The sequence below is a fragment of the Myxocyprinus asiaticus genome, chromosome 45 (genome assembly GCF_019703515.2).
Source record: "Myxocyprinus asiaticus isolate MX2 ecotype Aquarium Trade chromosome 45, UBuf_Myxa_2, whole genome shotgun sequence".
NCBI classification, from domain to species: domain Eukaryota; kingdom Metazoa; phylum Chordata; class Actinopteri; order Cypriniformes; family Catostomidae; genus Myxocyprinus; species Myxocyprinus asiaticus.
Window position 1 is genome coordinate 16,248,783 of NC_059388.1, and position 21,966 is coordinate 16,270,748.

At 39.0% G+C, this 21,966-nt stretch overlaps 1 protein-coding gene across 1 annotated transcript in view; it reads left to right on the plus strand.

The window, feature by feature from the left end:
- LOC127435463 (transcription factor SOX-5-like) overlaps window positions 1-21,966 on the plus strand; it is a 153,706-nt gene that overhangs the window by 21,031 nt on the left and 110,709 nt on the right. Inside the window, exon 2 of the mRNA XM_051688989.1 lies at window positions 1,727-1,801. Within this exon, the coding sequence (XP_051544949.1) occupies window positions 1,776-1,801 (26 nt within the window). The 5' untranslated portion in view covers window positions 1,727-1,775. The remainder of the gene's footprint in view (window positions 1-1,726; window positions 1,802-21,966) is intronic.

Consider the following 21,966-nt stretch of genomic DNA (forward strand, 5'->3'; position numbering starts at 1 on the left):
CAGAAGCTGTGAGGCATGTCAAGGTGTTGTCGGGCATATTGTAACCGGGCTTTTTTGTGGCATTGGCACAGTAAAGGCTTCTTTCTGGCAACTCGACTATGCAGCTCATTTTTGTTCAAGTATCATCGTATTGTGCTCCTTGAAACAACCACACTGTCTTTTTCCAGAGCAGCCTGTATTTCTCCTGAGGTTACCTGTGGGTTTTTCTTTGTATCCCGAACAATTCTTCTGGCAGTTGTGGCTGAAATCTTTCTTGGTCTACCTGACCTTGGCTTGGTATCAAGAGATCCCTGAATTTTCCACTTCTTAATAAGTGATTGAACAGTACTGACTGACATTTTCAAGGCTTTGGATATCTTTTTATATCCTTTTCCATCTTTATAAAGTTCCATTACCTTGTTACGCAGGTCTTTTGACAGTTCTTTTCTGCTCCCCATGGCTCAGTATCTAGCCTGCTCAGTGCATCCAAGTGAGAGCTAACAAACTCATTGACTATTTATACACAGACACTAATTGCAATTTAAAAAGCCACAGGTGTGGGAAATTAACCTTTAATTGCCATTTAAACCTGTGTGTGTCACCTTGTGTGTCGTAACAAGGCCAAACATTCAAAGGTATGTAAACTTTTGATCAGGGCCATTTGGGTGATTTCTGTTATCATTATGATTTAAAAAGGAGCCAAACAACTATGTGATAATAAATGGCTTCATATGATCACTATCCATAAATAAAAGACAGTTTTTTTGCATGATCAGTCATATTTTCAAAATCAATGCCAAAATTTCACAATTTCTGCCAGGGTATACAAACTTTTGAGCACAAATGTAAATGTGTGTGTGTATATATATATATATATATATATATATATATATATATATATATATATTCATAAATTCACAGTATGCCCACCTCTTCAGACACTACTACACCACTGATATATATACTGTATACAAAGTAATTACTGCAATATCATATATTTTTCATTGACATTTTGGGGTGCTTTGTGTTGATGACTTGTTAATATGGTTACATTTTACAATAAGGTTGCACTGAGTCGTTAACATTGGGTAACACAATAGTTAACATGAACTGATAATGAACGTTGCTTTTTTACAGCATTTATTCATCTTGTTTAATGTTAATTTATTTTTAACACAATTGTTTTTGTTAGTTCATAATTCATAAACCAAATTTAACATATACAACATTTAATGATAAAGTGCTTTAGTATATGTAGAAATTAACATTTACCAGTATTAATTAATAAATGCTGTAAAAGTATTGTTCGTTATTAGTTTGTTAACTATTGCATTGACTAATGTTAATGAATACAACCTTATTGTAAAGTGTTGCCAATGTTTCCAATGTAAGTTTTAACATATACTAATGCATTTTTACATCAAAAGTTCCATGTTAACATTACTTAATGAATATGAACATGAACAATTTTATTTTGATAAATTAACCAAGATTAAGAAATGCTGCTGCTGCTGCAAAAAAAAAAAAAAAAATGTTTTTAGTTCATGATACCTACTGTAATGTGTTAATTAATGGTAATGAATAGAACCTTATTGTAAAGTGTAACCTAAAAATTCTCAGTCATGAGTCATGATTCTTAGTCATGGGTTCATGCTGTAACAGTAAAAAAGTTCTAAGGTCATGGATAGATTATACAGGCTGTGTACGTAAACACACTAACTGTTTCTTTAATGGTTGTGTATTCCAGATTTTCCATTGAGTGATCCAAACACAAACTCACACTTTCTAGAGGAGGAATGAAGACAGGTGAAGCTGAAGACAGGTAAACTCCACAGCTCTGTGTCACTTGTGAGATTTTGACATACAGAATAAAAAAATTGTTAGGCAGAAATACCAAACAAACACTTATCTAAGCTGTATATACATCATATATACCCTTACTCACACACTGCTTAAGTGCATCTACAAAATAGATACAAAATAAATTGTAAATCTGTGCAAGTCAAATGACAGACAGACACAAGAGTTGATCATACGGTAGATAGATATACTCCTTTTTTGAGCAGTTTAAGAATAACTACTGTAAGTCTGACACAAGAAAATAAAAATAAAAATAAAAGTATACAACTTTGTTTTTATGGTAATAGTGCTATTGTGATCAGAAAAAGAACATCAGCTTTTAATACAGGATAAAAATTTGGTCTCAGCTCAGGTGTCTTGCCTTTATTCTTTTTCTGCTCATTACACACTGAACTTGTTTACACAAAAGTAAAGAGAGAAATATCTCTGTTTAAGAAATGAGAGCAACTCTCCAGTGTTCCCAGTGTCATTATTCATCTTTTTCTTTTAATGACTCTGAAATAATTATTTGGTTTGAGTTCAGTCCCTAATAAGGTGTAGCGGCAAAACAACAGGGGAAAAAGCGGAACAGGGGAGCGGCGTCTTTTGAGTATAGCCACTATGTTTGTGTTAATGAATGCAGGTTAGGTTAATGATGAGGAATAGACATCAAACAGTGCAGTGAGGTCGTCTGTCTCTGATGAGGGCCTTTTTGATGCTTTTTCATTACTGCTTCTGAGTCTTTGCTTTAGCTTCCCCTAAACCAACCAGTCTCGTCTCTGCAACTGGTCATTTCAGATACACTCTAAACTCCTTGTCATTGTGATGTCATAGCACATTTATTGAAGAATTCTGGCATCATGCTTAGTGTTTGTTGATTGAAAGTGACTCATCCAATCATGGACAGCCTTTTAATTGGGCTGTAGAGATGCAGTGTGACAATGTGCAAAATCGTTTAGCATGTCTATTGATGATCCAGGTTCAAAACAATTTAGACTCAGTTAACAGCAATTGTGGTATATTGTTTATTACCACAAAAATAATTTCAACTTGTCCTTCATAGATGTTTATGGCACTTACAATAAAAGTGAATGGGGCCAGTTAAAAAACATTAAAATACACACTGTTTCCAAAGTATAGCCACAAGATGTAAACATGATACTGTACATATTAAAATCATTTTAGTGTGATAAAATCAGGAATTTACCAGTGTTAGAGTGTTTACCAAGTTACAAGGTTTTTGATGTCTTATGTTACATCGTCATGACAACAAAGTAGTTATATTTGATATAACTTTACACAAATACAGTTAGTAAGCGATTTTATCACTAAAATCATGTTAACATGTATAATGTTTACATCTTGTGGCTATACTTTTGAAGAAGTGTAAATATGAATGTTTATGGACTGGCCCCATTCACTTCCATTGTATGTGCCTCACTGTAACCCAGATTTTTGCTTATTTAAAAAACAAGGGACAAGTCAAAATTATTTTTTTGTCATAATCAACATTATGCTGCAAATGCTGTCGATTGAGCTTAACTTGTATTGAACACTTAACATTCCTATAACAATGTGGGCTGATTTGGACTTTTAGGGTGCTTTCACACTGGCAATTTTGGTGGGCACCCAGGGTCGAATGACGTCAAAGTTCGGTTCGTTTGTATAACATGAACGCTGTTTTCCGAACTTGGGTGCGCACCCGTGAACTGCTCTCGGGTCCACTTGAAAAGGTGCTCTGGGGTACGGTTCATGTGAACTCTGGTACGGTTTGCTGCTGATGCAATCGTACCAAATTGCGGAAGTGAACCGCCTGTGATGCCGTATAATTTGCGTCTTCACAGGCTCATGATCGCAATTATTATGGTATAATGCATTTCTCATACCTGCTTGTGTCCAAATACACCTTCTTCAGAGAGCAGCTCACATTCTTCACATCTCTTCCAACATCTCTTCCAGACAAACGCTAATATACATCACATCATTGCACATTCAATGCATCCGCGGGAGACAAACACAAGTGTTGTTTTGTGCATGGCAAGTTTTCATGGTAAATCCAAAGAGACAAACATTAATACTTCAATTAACACAGTGATGTCTTCTCGAGTTGTTACCTAGTTACAGTGGTAAACAGCTGCCACTTGTACTCATGTTGATGACGTAATCGGTCCGCAGTTCGGAGCCAAATAATATGATATGAACAGAGACCAGCAGGGAAGCGGCAGGGGGAGGAAATGAACTCGGGTTTGGTCCAAGGAAACAAACCAAGTGTGAAAGCACCCTTAAATAACTTAAAGCGTCATGTTATCGGTCCTGTGTTTTTCTATAGAGACCGTAAGTGTGTGTGTTGGTCAGGATTGCCTGCATTGTTATGAGATAGAAAATATCATTAGCTCAGTATAAAAGTCAATGGAAAGTCCCCACCATGATAGAAAAACAAAAGTGTCCCTTAAATACATAAATCTATATGCTTTCTGAAATCTTCCTATCTTTTTTCAATCTACTTTTGTTTTTACATCATATTTAAGTCTTTTATGTGGTTATCAGTAGTCATTCTGTCTTTTTTTGTCTCCATATCTGTGTGTGTGTGTTTTCTTTGTGTCATGCTTGTCATAAATGTGTGTTGTTGAGGTGACTGAGGGCTGTTAAATTTTTATCTATCCAGATGAAACAGGCTGCTTTATCACTCATCTCTCTCCCTGGTACTGTACTTTTTATCCTTCAATCACTCTTTCCTTTCTTCCTCCTTATTTCCGGTCTGCTTCTCCAATCACTCTTTTGTGTTCGCACTTGTTTGTTCCTCGAGCATTCGTTTCTCCTTCATTTCCCTCTTCATTTGTTCTCTCAATCATTTTCTCCCTATTTTCTTTCAGATCTCTCTCTCCCCCTCCTGGTTTCTCTCACACTAATTGTGTTGTGAAACACCTTTGCTTGTGTGTTCGGCCCCGAGTCCATCAGGGGCCAGTGTGTGTGAGTGTGTGTTTGATGTGTAGTGCTGTCCGCTCTGTATGCTGGTGAGAAGGGGATCATTATGTGTGCATGTATTCGAGTCGTTTTTTATTTAAGACTCCAGACAATGGACTGGTGATTGAAGAAAACAGCATGGTGACAATGAGTCTCTGTGCCTGATAATGCAGCACCATCCTGCCGAGCGGCTTTACGAGGGCCCCGGCTCATTGTGGCTCTGAGGAGAGGGAGAGAGCAAGAACAAACCCGCTGCTTAGTAGGAGGAATATTTTGTCGTGGTATGTCATTATTTTGCAAATTTGTATTATCTCATCATGTTGTCTTCATTGTAATTGCGGCTAATTAGAGGGCTTGTTAGAGGCCCGGCTTTGAGGCTAGCTTTAGCGTGAAAGAAACCCGCCGATTAGCACTCTCCACCAGAGGAAGCACAGAAAGGGGAGATTAATCTTGTTACCTTGACGACACTCGCTTCCATCTGCGAGGAACAATGCGGTTTTGTTTCTTTGGATCAGTTCAGATCAACAGAACGTGGTGCTCTCGCTTTTACAATGCCCAATTCTGTCTAACCTTCTACCGCCCTCCTTTTTCAGGCCCCCCTAGCCACCTCCACTCCCCCTCTGTCTCTATGTCCCCTCATCACCCATTCCTCTGTTTTCTCACCTCTCAACGTCCTCGTTATCCTTTGACAGTGACTTCTGAAGTCTTGCTATGAATGTATTACGGATAGGCATTTTGGTACTTATTCTTGACAGATAAATCACCCGAGTACTTTGGAGGGTATTTTTTTTTTTATCACAAACAAAAAATAATAATATTGGCTTGTCCCTCATTTATAAAAAAAAAACAAAAGGCAAAAAACACATCTACAACAAGGCAATTATAATAGAAATGAATGGGGACAGTCCAAAAACGTTAAAATCCACACTTTTTCAAAAGTATACCCAGAAGACATAAATTTGTTTCCACACTAAAATCATGTTAACACGCATAAGTTTTACGTCTGGTGGCTATACTTTTGAATCAGTGTGTTATTTAACATTTATGGCCCAATTCGCTTTCATTGTAGGTGCGCAATTTTTGCTTTTTTTAAATAAACTTGGGACGAAACATTATGCAACAAATGCTGTCAATTGAACTTAACTTGTATTGAACCTTGCACATTCCTTTAAAGTAAATAATTGTGTTTGTTTTCATGATCAATCATTGCTGTCATGTTGCATATTTGTGCCCATCCCTAGTGTGCATGTTGTTTGAAAGGCAAGAGAATGGGTGTGTGTGTCGTACGGGGTGTCCTGGGCCAGGCAAAAATTGTCAGAGGTCGTGACCTTGTCACGCTGAGTCTGAAGTTTTGTTCTGATATCCCTTTCTGGACTCAAAAGCACTTAATGAAATAATACACCCGCCTGTATACCCAGCACAGGGACTTCCCTTCCGGCTCCAGGCTCAGAGAAACAGAGAGAAACAAACATAAGCCATCCAGTGAGCTGTGAGCTCGTACAGTGGACAAGAGGCTGTTAAAAGTAAAGTAAAGTCTTTTGTTTTCTTTGTGATGAGGAAAGGAGGGAAAGAGAGGGGAAAAAAGGAAGAAAATCAGCTTCACAGATCAAATGTAAGCGTTCATTGCGATGAGCAGTTAAAAAGACTGGAGCACAGAACACAGTCTCTCCATCACAGAGAGAGAGAAAGAGAGAGAGAGAGAGAATTGAAAGAATGCCAGTGACATCTGCTCCCATGGGCACCACAATGGAGATCCATAGCGATCATACTCACACTGCACTCACTTACAAAGAGACCACTGTACGTCTGTGTTCATTTGGCCCTAAATTCACAATACATGTGATATGGGACTCCACATCATCTTGACAAAGCCATTGCCATTGTGTCATTCAATAAAACTGCTGAACCTCTGTTCAAAATTCTAATTTAGAGAAATCTAGTGAAATTACATGAATTTCCTTCTGTTTGGATATTGTTAACAGTTTGTGGGTCATACAACTTTATGCCAATGTTAAAGATTTAACAAATGTGTTTCTAAATGCAACCTAGAATCACAATACTATACTTACAATTTTGCAAAAAATATTTTTACATGGCTCGTGAAATAAACAATAGAGGTGCTAAAACAACAAGGTTTATTCCCTTTCACAGATATCACGAGTGAAATGGCAGATTCGTTACTTTTCACCCTGTTCCTCATGCAATGCTATCTAATGACATCTAAACACTTCTGGTGTAATGCATGACATGTAAGGTGATACATGTTAATGTTTGCATTACATAACCAACTAATTAAATAGCTTGTTCAAGGGCAATCAATTTACGCCGTAACTCAACTGATGCAATGTGGAGGACTGGGGTATGAGTCCTGAAAAGCATGCAAGTCGACACGTGAGCTGGAAATGTCATAGAATCAACGCTTAACGACGTGGTTGCTTCAGGAGTTGTGTTTTTCATCACACATTTGTTTGTATGACACAATCGGTTAGGATTAGTGTAGGGAGGTTGGTTGGTTTTCTTTATTAAAATATTGATAGAGCGTTAATCTTAAACTCATTTGTAACGCCACACAGTGGACATTTGACCTTTGGATCTGCCGCAATACTGTACATGTAAGGAGCCACACAAAATAATTTAGTAAAAATGTCGCCACAATCAAGTAATTATCATGCGGTTATATGTGGCTAATTAGCTTTAATATATAGGCCTTTTTTCATATGTTTACTGTTCGTATGTTTGCTTTACAATTTAAAAGTTATAATTCATAAATTTAACCTTTTATTGTAAAAATTATTTCAGTTTCAAGCCAAAGTATCTTTAGTCCAAACAAATGGGGTAAGTCTACGGTGTGTGTGGGGGTGTTTTTGTGTGTGTTTCTGCATACTTATCTTTGAGGAAAATTTCCCCTGTTGTGTTTCATGTGCATTCAAACTGGAGTCTGACGATATGCTCGTAATTTTCGTAAGTCATCTCTCTCCAAATAGCTTCAAAGATTTGCATAGTGCCAAAGATTTTTACCGTTTTTTCCTCGGGCCAGTTCTGGCATGGTTTAGCAAGACAGAGGAACAAAGAAATATGCAAAAAACAATATCAGAACAGAAAGTGTTTTTTAAAAGGGCCTCCATCGAGATGAACTTTCAGATGTGTCTCCAACAGCACACATCTGCTGTGTGTGTACATCTGTTCTACAGCCCCTGAAAGCCGACAGGAAATATCCTCATTATTGAAGCGCTGCTGATTATTCATTCATTCACTCAATCGTTTGTTCACCCACCTGTTTATTCATTCGCTCGTTCACTCCTTCACTCTCATCAAAATAGCTGGTCGATTTGAATGGAGAGTTTTGTGTGTCTTTACAGAGGAAATTAAGGTGTTTTGTGTGGGGAAATTGCTTTTGTTTGAGTTTACATAGGAAAGCCAATTGAAATGTTGGAATTTAGAGCTAAGATGGCACTTGTCATGCTCTTGACCAAATATATCTCTGTGTGAGTGTGTGGGTCAGGTTTTGCTTACATTGTGGAGACTAAATGTCCCTACAAGGATAGTAAAAACCTGAAATCAATAATCTGCACCGTGGAGACCAGCTAACAGTCCCCATGAGGAAAATGGCTAAATAAACATACTAAAGAATTACTTATAGAAATGTTCCGGGTTCAGTACAAATTAAGCTCAATTAACAGCATTTGTGGCATAATGTTGATTACCACAAACAATTATTTCAACTCGCCCCTCGTTTATGAAAAAACGATTTTTGATTTATGGTTTAGGATTTTACTTTTTTTTTTTAATTAAGAAGAGACTAGTCAATTATAGATCCCAATTACATCTGGTGTTAAGATGCGTTGCGGGTGATCACAAGTGGTCAGTGTCAAGTACAGGTGCAAAACGTTTTGTGATAAGATCACAAAAAACAAATACAGAGGTAGTCAAAAACGCACGTGACCACATCACATTTGAGGTGTAAACATTTAATCCGCCCTGTATTCGTCCCAGACAGCAGTGAAGCACCACCCCTCAACCGCTGCACTAAAACAAGTGTTTAACAGGGTTCCCGTGGATCCTTAAAAACTCTGAAAATGTCTTAAATTCAGTTTTCCAAAATTGAAGGTCATAAAAAGTCTTAAATATCTTAGATGATACAACAAAGTCTTACTTATCATTTAAACAGGTCTTACATTTGGGGGTGGAAAGACAGGAAACGTGATATGACCTAATGTGATTATCAAACTTTGAAAGAATACGATTTAAATAAATGCATGCGCTGCGTGAAAACACGGCACTGTATTTTTTCCAAGCACACGAGGCTTGTAAATGTTTTCAGCTGTTGCAGATCAGTTCATAATCATTAAGCCATATCGGAAATAAATGTACTAATGATCCACTGTTGATGATGATGATGTAGTGTTGATAAAATATGACAATGTTTACTTTCAATTGTTTATACTGTAATATGTTGTAGATTATTTTAGGAGTGCACATTTTATTTCCCTTATTTGTTTGAAGGAGCAGCTGGAAGCAATGAAGCGCAAACATTTCAAAATAAGAGTTCCCGGTGTATTTCAGCGTTTAAAGTTAGAATTTCCTAGCTATGAATCAAATCTTTTCTTTTTTTGCTGGTTATTGATATATACAGGGTTGGGAGGGTTACTTTTTAAATGTATTCCACTACAGATTACAGAATACATGCTATAAAATGTAATTTGTAATGTATTCCGTTAGATTACTCAAGGTCAGTAACGTATTCTAAATACTTTGGATTACTTCTTCAGCACTGGTAGATTTTTTCACTTGTTTTGACTATAAAAACTCTGCCAGTACAGTAAGACAAAGTACACATGTTAAAAATACATTCTCTAAAAAACCTAAATATCTTAAGCAATGTTGTTTCTAAAACAAGATTCATCAAATTGATCTTGTTTTAAGGTTTTTAGATATTTTTACAGGAAAACAATACAAAAATTATTATCAAGAATACGATTTTTGCCCTAATATCAAAGGTCTTACTAGAAAAAAAGAAATTATGATCCAATGTGAATTTTCTTTATAAAAAAAAAAATATGATCGTGCCTGGTAACATGCGCATGTAAAATGGCTAGAAATAGCATTTTAGCTTAGCGTAAAGCTGACAATTTACACAGGGTTTATTTCAATTTCTTCTGCTCCAAACTTACTTCAAACTTACTTCTCTGTCTGCTCGTATGAATGTAAAACATCATAAGAAAGTGTTTCACTGCTGCTCAAATGCACTTTGGATCACATCATTTATATGTATAAATGTTTTCCATCTGAAAGGACTAAATATTAAATGAAACAAATGACAATAAAATGCAAAGTAATCTCTTCAGTAATCAAAATACTTTTTGAATGTACGTAACTCTATTCTAATTACCAATTATTTAAATTGTAACTGTAGTGGAATACAGTTACTTATATTTTGTATTTTAAATAGGTAATCCTGTTACATGTATTCCGTTACTCCCCAACCCTGGGTATATATTAATTCAATTTGGACTCTTGTAGCCTCTGTCTGGCCCTCCCCAATACAGGAAGGAAAGACTAATAAAATGTAATATAGGCTACCAATTTTAAAAACTTTTCTTTCTTGTACACATTATCGTATCAGCACAATCCAATATCGGTCGACCTCTAATTTGTATTTATTTATATAATGGTACATAAACCAATTTTAATTTTATATATATGTGAAAAACTTGTCTTAAGTATTTTAAACTTGCATCTAGCCTACCCTGTTTTACTGATAAGCATTATTAAGACCATATTGCATGTGTGCCCTTGCCTGTTTAAGTAAGAGTCTGTGATACATGATTTATTTGGAGATTGTGTGGGTTTGTTTTGGTATGGGGATACGGTATTCGTTTTTATTTGTTCAAGCCTTGAAAAAGGTCTTAAAAAGTCTTACATTTGATTTTAAAAACTCTGCAGCAACCCTGGTTTAAACTTTGCCTGTTACAAGCGGCTTTAAAAGGAAATAACTGTCCGATCGGAAGATTTGAAAAAGTGAATACATACACAATCACGAGAACTTCATGGATCTTCTTCAGTGTGTCTGATGTCAACATGCAGTGACACAGATGACAAATACACACCCAAAGGTGTGGTTAACACAACAGATAATTCTGCTCAGAATGTTGCGTTTGTGCTTAGATTGAATTTCAACCGCATCTGGGAGAAACAGCGCATGGGTTTTATTTTATCTTTTTATCTTTTCGGACTTTTTTTGGATTATTTTCATGCAGTAGCACACTGACATAGCACACTGATGTATATCTTCATGAAATCAGAGACCTTTCTCTCGAAATCCAATCACAAGTGGTCACAGGAGATGCATTTAATCAACTAGGTGTAAACTAGGGTTGCATGGTATACCGATACTATCAAAATATTGCGATACCAAAAATTTTAAAACAGTGCAATAACATCTTGATGCTAATTTCTGTACCATACTCCAGTAAAGTGCTATTAGTAAAATGTTATGGGATGTGACATTTTTTAGATGATATCAGTGACACTTTAACAATTAATCTAATTCAAATCTTGATATGGCCAAGTATTGAACAGCAGAAGGATATCATAATTAAATAATATACAGTCTGCATGCACAGTATGCTTAAGAATAAACAAGAGGTACTGCTTTCACATCAGTGAAAGTTGGTGTACAGATGTAACAACGTTAAAGAAGATGTGCTGCCCTAATTTGGAAGTGCTCTTTATCAACTGTAACCCTTTCTACTCGCTGCGGAAGTTTTCCTTGTTTATTCTGGTGAATGTTTTTATTCCTCCACATACGTGCGTGAACACAGCGCTGCAACAGCTGGCTGATCAGATCACAGACATGGAACAACAATACCCGGCCTCGCTTATTATTATTCTCTGTGATTTTACAAATCCAACCTCACCTGTGAACTGCCAAAACACAGACAGCACATTACATGCCCCACCAGAGACAGAAATACACTTGATCATTGCTACACAACATTAAAGGATGCATATTGCTCTGTCCCTAGAGCACCTTTGGGACCCTCTGATCACTGTCTGGTTCATCATTTCCAACCTACAGGCAGAAACTTAAATCAGCTAAACCTGTAGTAAAGACTGTAAAGAGATGGACCAATGAAGCAGAGCTGGAACAACAAGTCTGCTTTGACTGCACTGATTGGAGTGTATTTAAGGCTGCAGACACCAATCTGGATGAGCTCACAGATACTGTGACATCATATATCAGTTTCTGTGAGGATATGTGGTTTCCTACTAGGACTTATTTAACATACAACAATGACAAACCATGGTTTACAGCAAAACTCAGGCATCTTCGTCGGGCCAAGTGGGGATAAAATCTTGTACAATCAGGCCAAGAACACACTGAATAAGGAAATCAGAGTGGCTAAAAGAAGCTATTCTAAGTTTTCAGCTAACAACCCTGCATCAGTGTGGAGAGGCCTGAAAGACTTATCTAACTTCAAGAGACCATTCCCCAACACTGTAGGGAACCAACAGCTGACTGACAACTTGAATGTGTTTTACTATAGATTTGAAAGGCCCAGTCTCACACCCCACACCTGCTCTGACCTTCACTTCACACAAACATCAATACCTCCTGTGACCCCCCTCCTCTCCCCTCCTGCTACTCAATCTGCACTTAAGATCTGTGAAGAGGAGGTGTGCCGTGTCTTCCGGAAACAAAAGACAAGGAAAGCACAGGGCCCAGACGGTGTTTCACCCACTTGTCTAAAATCCTTTGCTGACCAACAGATCACTGGAGCAGTGTGAAGTTACCCACTGCTTTAAACACTCCACCATCATTCCTGTCCCAAAGAAACCCAAAAACACAGGACTTAATGACTACAGATCTGTTGCTCTGATGTCTGTGGTCATGAAGTCATTTGAGAGACTGGTGGCCCACCTGAAGGACGTCACTGGACTCTTTATAGATCCCCTTAAATTTGCTTATCTTTTTGTGGACTTCAGTTCAGCTTTCAACACCATCATCCCAGCTATTCTCTGGACTAAATTACACCAACTCTCTGTTCTCAGTGGGTCACCAGCTTTCTGATGGACAGGCAACAGCTAGTGAGACAGGGGAAATTCACTTCCAGCACTGGTGCCCCCCAGGGATGTGTGCTCTCCCCACTACTCTTCTTCCTGTTTACCAATGACTGCACCGCCAAGGACCCCTCTGTCAAGCTCCTGACGTTTGCAGATGACACTACTGTCATCGACCTCATTCAAGATGACGATGAGTCTGTATACAGAAGGGAGGTTGAACGGCTGGCTCACTGGTATAGTCAAAACAACCTGGAGCTGAACACACTCAAAACAGTGGAGATGATAGTGGACTTTAAGAGGAACATCACAACACTGACCTCACTCACCATTCTAAACAGCACTGTGGCAGCAGTGGAGTCAATCAGATTCCTGGGCACTAACATCTCACAGGACCTGAAGTGGGAGACCCACATTGATTTCATTGTGAAAAAGGCCCACCAGAGGATGTATTTTCTTCACCGGCTGAGGAAGTTCAACCTGCCACAGGCGCTGCTGATACAGTTTGTGATGAGGTGGATGGCATGGCCGGGCCGTGAAGGTACACGGCCGGCACTGAGTCACCTAATCAGCGGGAGAGATAAAGGGGAGCCGGAGACACCAGTGAGAGAGAGACACATGGAGTTATGTTTGTGTGTCTTTTATGTTATGTTAAAGTTCATTTGTATCATTAAAACTTTATGTTGACTGCTCAGCCGGGTCCCAGCTCTCTCCTTTGCCGACCGAACAGAGGTCTTTTACATTTGGTGCGGAAATCCGGGAAGGAGGAGGGAAAATGTAAAAGACCTCTGTTGGGAAAAGAGGAAGCTGGGACCCGGCTGAGTAGTCAACATAAAGTTTTAATGATACAAATTAACTTCAACATAACATAAAAGACACACACACAAACATAACTCCATCTCTCTCTCTCTCTCTCTCTCTCTCTTTCTCACTGGCATCTCCGGCTCCCCTTTATCTCTCTCTACCGCTGATTAGGTGACTCAGTGCCGGCCGTGCACCCTCACGGCCCGGCCATGCCCTCCTACTCATCACACTCATCCACTGCCCGATTCAGGCCGGGGCACCATCCGGACTGGCTTACTCCCTCCCCATCTCTGGAGGGGAGACATTGTCCTTCCGGCCATTCTTCCACCCAATGGTCCTCCCCACCTCCTGGGAAGATGGGGAGAGATGAGGGGAGGTAGAGGGGAGAGAGAAAGAGTGAGTGGGAGAGACAGAATGAGAAAGAGAGAGGAGAGAGAGAGAATAACTCCCTCATCGGTCCCCGAACACGAAGTTGCCTGGTCCTCAGCCACTCCTCTGCCCTCTGGCGGATGACAGCCACTCCTCCCCTGGAGCAGCGATTCCTCCGAACTCTGGCAGATGGAACGGCTCCTCCCCTTCCTGGCGGAAGGCAGTGGTTCCTCTGACTTCTGGCAGCTGGCAGAGGCGACTCCGTCCCCTGGCGGATGGCCGCGGATCCTCCACTTCCTGGCGGACGGCAGCGGCGAGGACTCCACAACAGCGCATCCCTCCTCCTTCCCGGGTTTTGGCTCCAGTGTAACGGGTTTAGGATGGGCAAGGAGGCGGTGGGAACTGGCAGAACAGTCAACATAACTTAAATTACATAAAAGAACTAAAACATAACGTAATACACATAGACGCACAGACACAGCGGCCGCGTGTCTCTCTCAAACTGGCGTCCCCGGCTCCTCTTTATCTCTCTCCCGGCTAATTGGGCTGATTCAGCGCCGGGTGTCCATCGTTACGGCCCGGCCACGCCCTCCTCCTCATCACACAGTTCTACTCAGCAGTCATTAAGTCTCTACTCTGCACTTCAATAACTGTATGGTTTGGTTCAGCTACGAAATCGGACATCAGAAGACTACAAAGTACAGTTCGGGCTGCTGAGCGGATTATTGATTGCCCCCTGCCCTCCCTTCAAGAACTCTACACTTCCAGAGTGAGGAAAAGGGCTGGAAAAATCACTCTGGACCCCACTCACCCAGCCCACTACCTTTTTAAACTGTTGCCTTCTGGCAGGCGCTACAGAGCACTGAGCACCAGAACCGTCAGGCACAGGAACAGTTTTTTCCCTCAGGCTTTCCAACAGTTTAAACTGCCCCATTGAGCAATAATTATGTGCAATACACAGCTTAGTCTATTTATATTTCAACACACCCTACCTCTTCTGCCATACATTCCCTTGTAGCTTTATATAACAGATTTGTATTTGTGCATACATATATGTATGTGTTTGTGTGTGTGTGTGTGTGTGTGTGTGTATATATATATATATATATATATATATATATATATATATATATATTTGTCTTAATGTGTATTTCTATATATTACTATTAAAATTCATATTTATTATTATCTCTGTCTTTTTGTTGTATTGTTTTGCACTGGAAGCTTCTGTCACTAAGACAAATTCCTTGTATGTGTAAGCATACTTGGCAGTAAAGCTCATTCTGATTCTAGTGTTTGAGCAGCTTTGAAAACTTACATGAATTCCTTTCTGCATTGATTTCAGCTCGCAAGTATTTTAGCATTTCATGCAGAGCTTATTAAAAACTACCGTCAAAAACGGTAAAAAAGAACTGAAGGTGAGAGCGACCCATCTGCCAAACGCAAGTGCTCGGACATCCCACATCACTCCAAACGCCTGCGTAGCAAAAAATAGGACATTTCTATATATACTTTTATAAAGATCCTTCAAAATAAAAGTTATGCCAAAATATATTACTACTGTATAAAAAAATTATATTCAAAGTAATAGCAATAACAATACTAATAACAATAATTTAATAATAAATAATGTAATAAATAATAAATACTAGCATTATTTCTTATAATAATAATAATAATAATAATAATTATTATTATATGTAAGCAATATCACAAAAGAAAGTGTACAAAAAGTGTACTAAAAGGCTGTGATTCAGCTGTACAGCCTTGTGCCACAGGTAAACAGATTTTTGTTTATTAATGTTTTCATTTACACTGTGAAGCTCTGTAGTGCAGCATTTCATTTATTTTCATATTTTAATTTGATTAAAGTTTTATGTATTAATTTGTTTTAACACTGTTTTTATAATCATTGAATCCAGAAAATGCTTTATGGAAAATGCAGAATTTATGCAGTTTTTTTAATCAGGTCCTTTTTTGTGTAATTTCATCAGTAATCTGAGGCTTTTATTTTTTTTTTTTTTGCCTAAGTAACAATTAAGTATCTATTAGCAGGACCTGTATCGTACCGAAGCCAAAATTTTAGGATCAGAGCAACCCTAGTGTAAACAGCATTGTGTCTAGCCTGAAAGCATGTGATCAGTTCACCCGAGACACATCTTGATACCAGGTGAAAATGGGGTCATAGAAAAACAAATGTGTGTGTAAGTCCTTAGAATGTTTGGAGACATTCGGGGATGTCCTCAATTGGAACATAGATTCATAAATAAAGCAAATGCTGTTTTTAAAATTCTAAATATTCTAAAAGTTTTATTGTAGGAGGGGTTAGGGCTTGTGTGTGTGTGTGTGTGTGTTACTATACCTGATGATTATGCCTGTTTTGCCAGGAGCAGTGGGGACTGTCATGCCACGTCTTCTCTTTGGTCTGCTTACCGTCATGGCAATGCTGCCATGGCACCACTCTTAATGGCAGCGTTTATGACATGATGTCACCTGTATGAGCAAGCTATTGTTTCACTCCTGCCCACGTGGCATTTTCCCCCCCAAACACTCGGTCACTCTGTTAAACACACACAGTCAAACAGGAAAAGAGAAGAACTGGACAGGCTCAAAGCAGTTTTAGCACTGCTTTAAATTATTAGAGTAAGTCATGACACCTTAAAGGGATAGTTCACCCAAAAACAAAAATTCTGTCATCGTTTAGGGTACATTTACACGACAACAATGTACTTAAAACGGAAAAGTTTTTCCTTTGCGTTTTTAAAAAGTTTCGCGTACAGGCGACAACGTTGTCAAAACGATCCCCGTTCAAACGGATCCGCGAAAATGACTAAAAACGCTTTATTATGCATGTCAGGCCAGTAGTTGGCGATGTCACTGTAAAGAAACACTACGCACCTGCGCACATAAGCATTCTTCCACAGAGTGATGAATACAAACAATGAAGATGGCGAAAGCATCGAGCAATTTTGTCTGGACAGACGATGAGTTTGCTTTATTACTACAATTACTTTGCTGGAGAAGCGTCAATAAACTCAAAATCTTGAGCAGCACAAACACAGTCCTGTAGTCCGCCATTGTAGTGTTGAATGTCTTGCGCGTTGTTTTGAAGTACTCGCACGCATGCCTATAGACTGAACACGTAATACGCGTGCGCATGACGTCATCATTTTCACAAATGTGCGTTTTTGTATGTTTACAAGGAGACGATAATGGCATCGTTTTCACTTTGAAACCAGTTTTCAAACGTTTGCGTTTTCAGGCCCCAAAACGCCGTTGTCGTGTAAACGAACAGCCAAAACGCATAAAAAGTTTTCAGTTTTTAGTTGAAAACGTTGTTGTTTAAACGGCCCCTTACTTACCATCATGATGTTCCAAACCCATTTGACCTTCTTACTTTCACTGAATGCACAAGATGTTAGGCAGAATATATAAATACTTTTTCCATGCTATAAAAGTGAAGAATGACTGAGGCTGTCCTTCTGCCTAACATCTCCTTTCATGTTCCACAGTAGACTGTGAGTCAGATGGGTTTGGAACAACATGAGGTGAGTAAATGTTGACAGGATTTTCCTTTTGAAGTGAACTATCCCTTTCATGATCTACAACTAAACTACTTTTCTAATCTAATAATGCGTTCATGCCACTTTATGTATTATGATGCATAAGAGAATGCCCTTGTATTTTTCCCTCTCCTGATAAAACAATCAAAAGTGTGCATAATTACGTGCGAGGTATCGGTGGTGATCAACGAACAGAAGGGAATTAGTCGTTGTTGAATATCAAAGACTGCATGGCATCGGAAACCAATCCCACAATGAGAGGAAGTGAATAGGGGAGAGAGATAACGAACAAAAAAGTAACAGCAACAGAGAGGGTGCCGAACAAATGGAGTGTAGGATTAAACCCTCTTTGGACACACTCTGGTAGGTGCCCATGAGATCCCTGGCGGTATAGTGCTGTGATTTGTAATCAGGGTATTGTCTAACCCAAACACACTCATACACTGTCCCCTCCCCTCCTCATGCCAAGCAGTCTGTTTGGCGATGCCCTCCGTGCCATCTGTAGCCTGTGCCCTGTGTGTGTGTCCCTCCCCCGCTCTCCTGCACTGTGCTAGAGGGGGATCACAAAAAATGGACATGATAACACAAAAACACACACACATATACACCTAAATCGCATTCACATCCACTCCCTGTACATAACACTTACAGTATGACCCCTAGGTAAGCAAACATGTTCAGCAGTCTTATAGAAAGGCCAGTGTGTATAATATTGAGTGATTGTTTAGGAAAACTGTATTGGCCAGCTATATGTGGAGAGCTGTAAATTTAGGAGAAGTTCATGCTTTGTAAGGTAAGCAATAGTGATAGACGATATATAGGACAGTACAATTAATCAGCTTGTATTTAGGCCTTTTGAGATTATCATTATCAGCTGATAACCTTGCTCATTTACCAGATAAACAGAACTGTTTACTCTCTTTTGTGTCAAAATATACTGACAGACTTTGGTTTTTTTTTATGTTTTAGTGAATTTCAAATAAATTATTGTGTAACATTTTTTTTATTTACCGTACATGTCAATTAATGTTATAATCCCAATTAGCATAATTAAATTGTATATCATGTCTGCATTACATCACCCATTGGTCACTCCACGCTTTAGTTATCCAACATGGTGACAAGGGAAATGGACATGCTGCTTCTTAAAGTTCCTGTACCCTAAAATCACCCCATTCAACCAAATTACTGACAAGCCACATCACTCATCAGACATTTTTGTTTATTTCCCTCTAGTGCTACTGATAGCATGTTGCTCAAGCAGTCTCAGAGACACCATTTCTGGTCCCATGGGAATGAGGAAGTATCCACATTGATATAAACAATGATGAGTGTGATTCGGAGGTTGCATTTTCAGTCTAAAATTACATTTTTACTCCACTGATAGTCAGGTTAGGGTTGGAGTTTGGGTTAGGCCTTTTGGTTAATTAAATACACAATCCTGTTGACTGTATTAAATAATTTTCAATAAAAAATACAACTTGCTTTTGGCACCACTCTGTGGACATTTCACCCAGAAACTGAAGCTCACATGTGCCCAAACATTCAACAACACTTCCAGCTTCAGCCACTGGGGCAGTGATTAGAATTTCGGTATGCACAGACCGATTTCAACAGCAGAACTTTCGACCTACTGTTGCTGAATTATCGGAATTGAGTCGACCATTGAAAATCACAATGGTTTACCAGTAAACAAAATATTGTATATGAGCAGTACTATACTGTGCCACAAGGAATAGTCACTGAACATTGATTGTATTAGGGTTGCATGGTAGACCGGTGCTACGGTAGAATCGCAGTACTAAAGCTTCAAAATACTGGCAGTGCCACAGTATTTTTCAAACGGTAATACCTTTAATACGGTAGTACCGTAAGTTATGTTGTATGTGCGATAATAAATATTATTTTCGCTGAAACCTTCATTTAAATCAGGCCTATGTCTTCATTAACATTCAAAATATAGTATTTTCGAGTGTACACGCAGTGCCCTTTAAGAGCGCAAAATGCTGTTTAGAATTTGCCCCTTACATGGTATTGTTTATTTTTCAATGAGTGGTTTTCCAATGCTTCAAACACACGTCTCAATCCAAGCGTGTTAATTTGGTGGTCATGTCTCCTAATGGATAATATGGATTTAAGTAAAACTTCGGAGAGTGAGAAGCTTTTTACACAACACAATTCACGTAGCGAGATTTGGAATTATTTTGGGTTTTGGCTGATGAGACCAGGAAAACCCATCTGCTGTGAATGCCTACAGAGATTTCAAGCCAAAAGGGGAAACACCAGCAACCTTATTAAACACCTTCGTACACATACCACTGCCTCTGCAGAATACACACGGATTAGTGCCACTTCATTTAACTAAATGCTTTATCTTAACATTTACAGCTTTACCATTTCTCTGAAAAATTTTGCACTTGTTTAATTTTTTTTCCAATTACAAATGCATGGTGGCGGTAACTTTGCTAAGTTCGCACTTATTATTAGATCACATCCCTGAGCCGTGTTTAATCAAACCGGTGCATGTGTAATCTGCATTCACACTGCTGAGGGGCTGAAGCAATTATAATAATGAAACAGCTGCTCAAAACAGTCTTTTCAATGTTACAATGTCTTTATTTGTATGTTACCAACATTTATATAATCACAGAAATAATGGAATAAAAGTTTAGACGTTGCATTTTGAGCTGGCTGTTTTGATTCGGCAAAGATTATTTTTTTTATTTTTTTTTTACATCAAACTAAGAATGTATTAGGTAACAAGTTAGTCCATTTGAGCATTCTTCCTGTTCATCCATCAGTTATTTTCACCACTTCCAGAGCAACAAGTGGAATTTCTAAGCACCACCTTCGCTATGACAAACTGTGTTAAGAATTAACACACTATCATGTGGTGTCATGATACTACTTGGTATCGTGATACTTTCGCTGGTATAGTATCGTAAGATATGATTATTGTATCGTGGCAACCGTAGATTGTATATGTAATAATGTTTATGTACAGTCAGCCAGTAATTATTGCAAAATAATGTTTTTTATCACCCTAAAGGGGGTTTATTTTGCATAATGATTGGCTGACTGTACTTTACCGAGCTTATTACATGCCTACTCACCAAATAAATAAATAAATGTACCTAAAATATTGAAATTATTCTATTATGTGAGAAAAAAGATACCACAGAGTGATATGAGAGACTCAAAACTTGCACAAATATGTAGGAAATCGCTTGGCTGAGACTTACTGTTTAGTGGTCATTATACCAAAATATATTACCACAGAATGTTTCTCTTCTGCTTTCCTCCTTTGCATTCCCAGTACCCTCCCTGAGGAAGTTAATGCTGGATGGCACTGTTTGAGGGTGTGTGTGTGTGTGTGTGTGTGTGTGTGTGTGTGTGTGTGTGTGTGTGTGATCTAGGATGTTTGGATGAGATTACATGGCACCATGTCTGACAGTTTGGCATGGTAAGTGTTGGCTGCATGCATGTGTTTGGTAGTGTAGGAGATTTGGCCCTCTAAGTTCAGCAGAGTCAGGTATTTGGCTGGAAAGGGGACATGGTGGAGGGTTTTGAGCTTGTAGTCCTCAGGAGCCGATGGATGTTCTGGCACCAGGGGTGAAAATGGACGGGGACGCCCACGGCACAGAAAGACAAAGGCTGGTGTATTATGCTACAGTCAGAGGCAGAGAAGAGTTTGAATAGTGGTGGGAAAGCCAAAAGAAGATGCCTCCAGGTTAACAGGATTAAGTAAAAGATCTGTGTTCGTGGTTCCTCTTAGAACTACTGCTGCCTTTCTTTCAATCTCTCTTTTCCTCAAAGGCTAATTGGCATTCTCAAAAGCAGTCATCGCAAACTTTATAGACCCCCACTACAAACAGGAAGACCATCACCGTTCCTCAACCTTCTCTGCTCTCTCAGGTAGACTCAATCTCCAAACAGTACACTCTGTTTTCATCTCCTGGTGGAGCTTCGGTCTTTGCTGAGTTATAGTTTAAAGGCCAGAAAGCAAGTGCAATGGCAGCATCAGTCGAGGCGTGGAGGCAGACAGAGGATAAGGAGGTGTTATAGCTGCAGGCGGAAGATCTGAGAGCTTAGTGCCATCCAGCTTCTTGCAGATGGACTTTTTGAGGAGCTGCACAAAGCCACTGTGGAGAATCATCTCAATGCTGCCTTCTTTCTCTCTTGTTTCGGTTTACTTTTACTTCTTTCTCGCTTCGTCTCTGCATAGGCTTGTTCTCTGTCACCACAGATCTGCAGGCAAAGAAATGGTGAGGCCATATAGAAACATATGCTCTTGAATATTTCCAGAAGATATCTGCCTGGTGCTCTGTAATATGAAGAACCCAGTACTGACAAACTAGGGGGTTTAAACGCCACCCAGACCAGACCG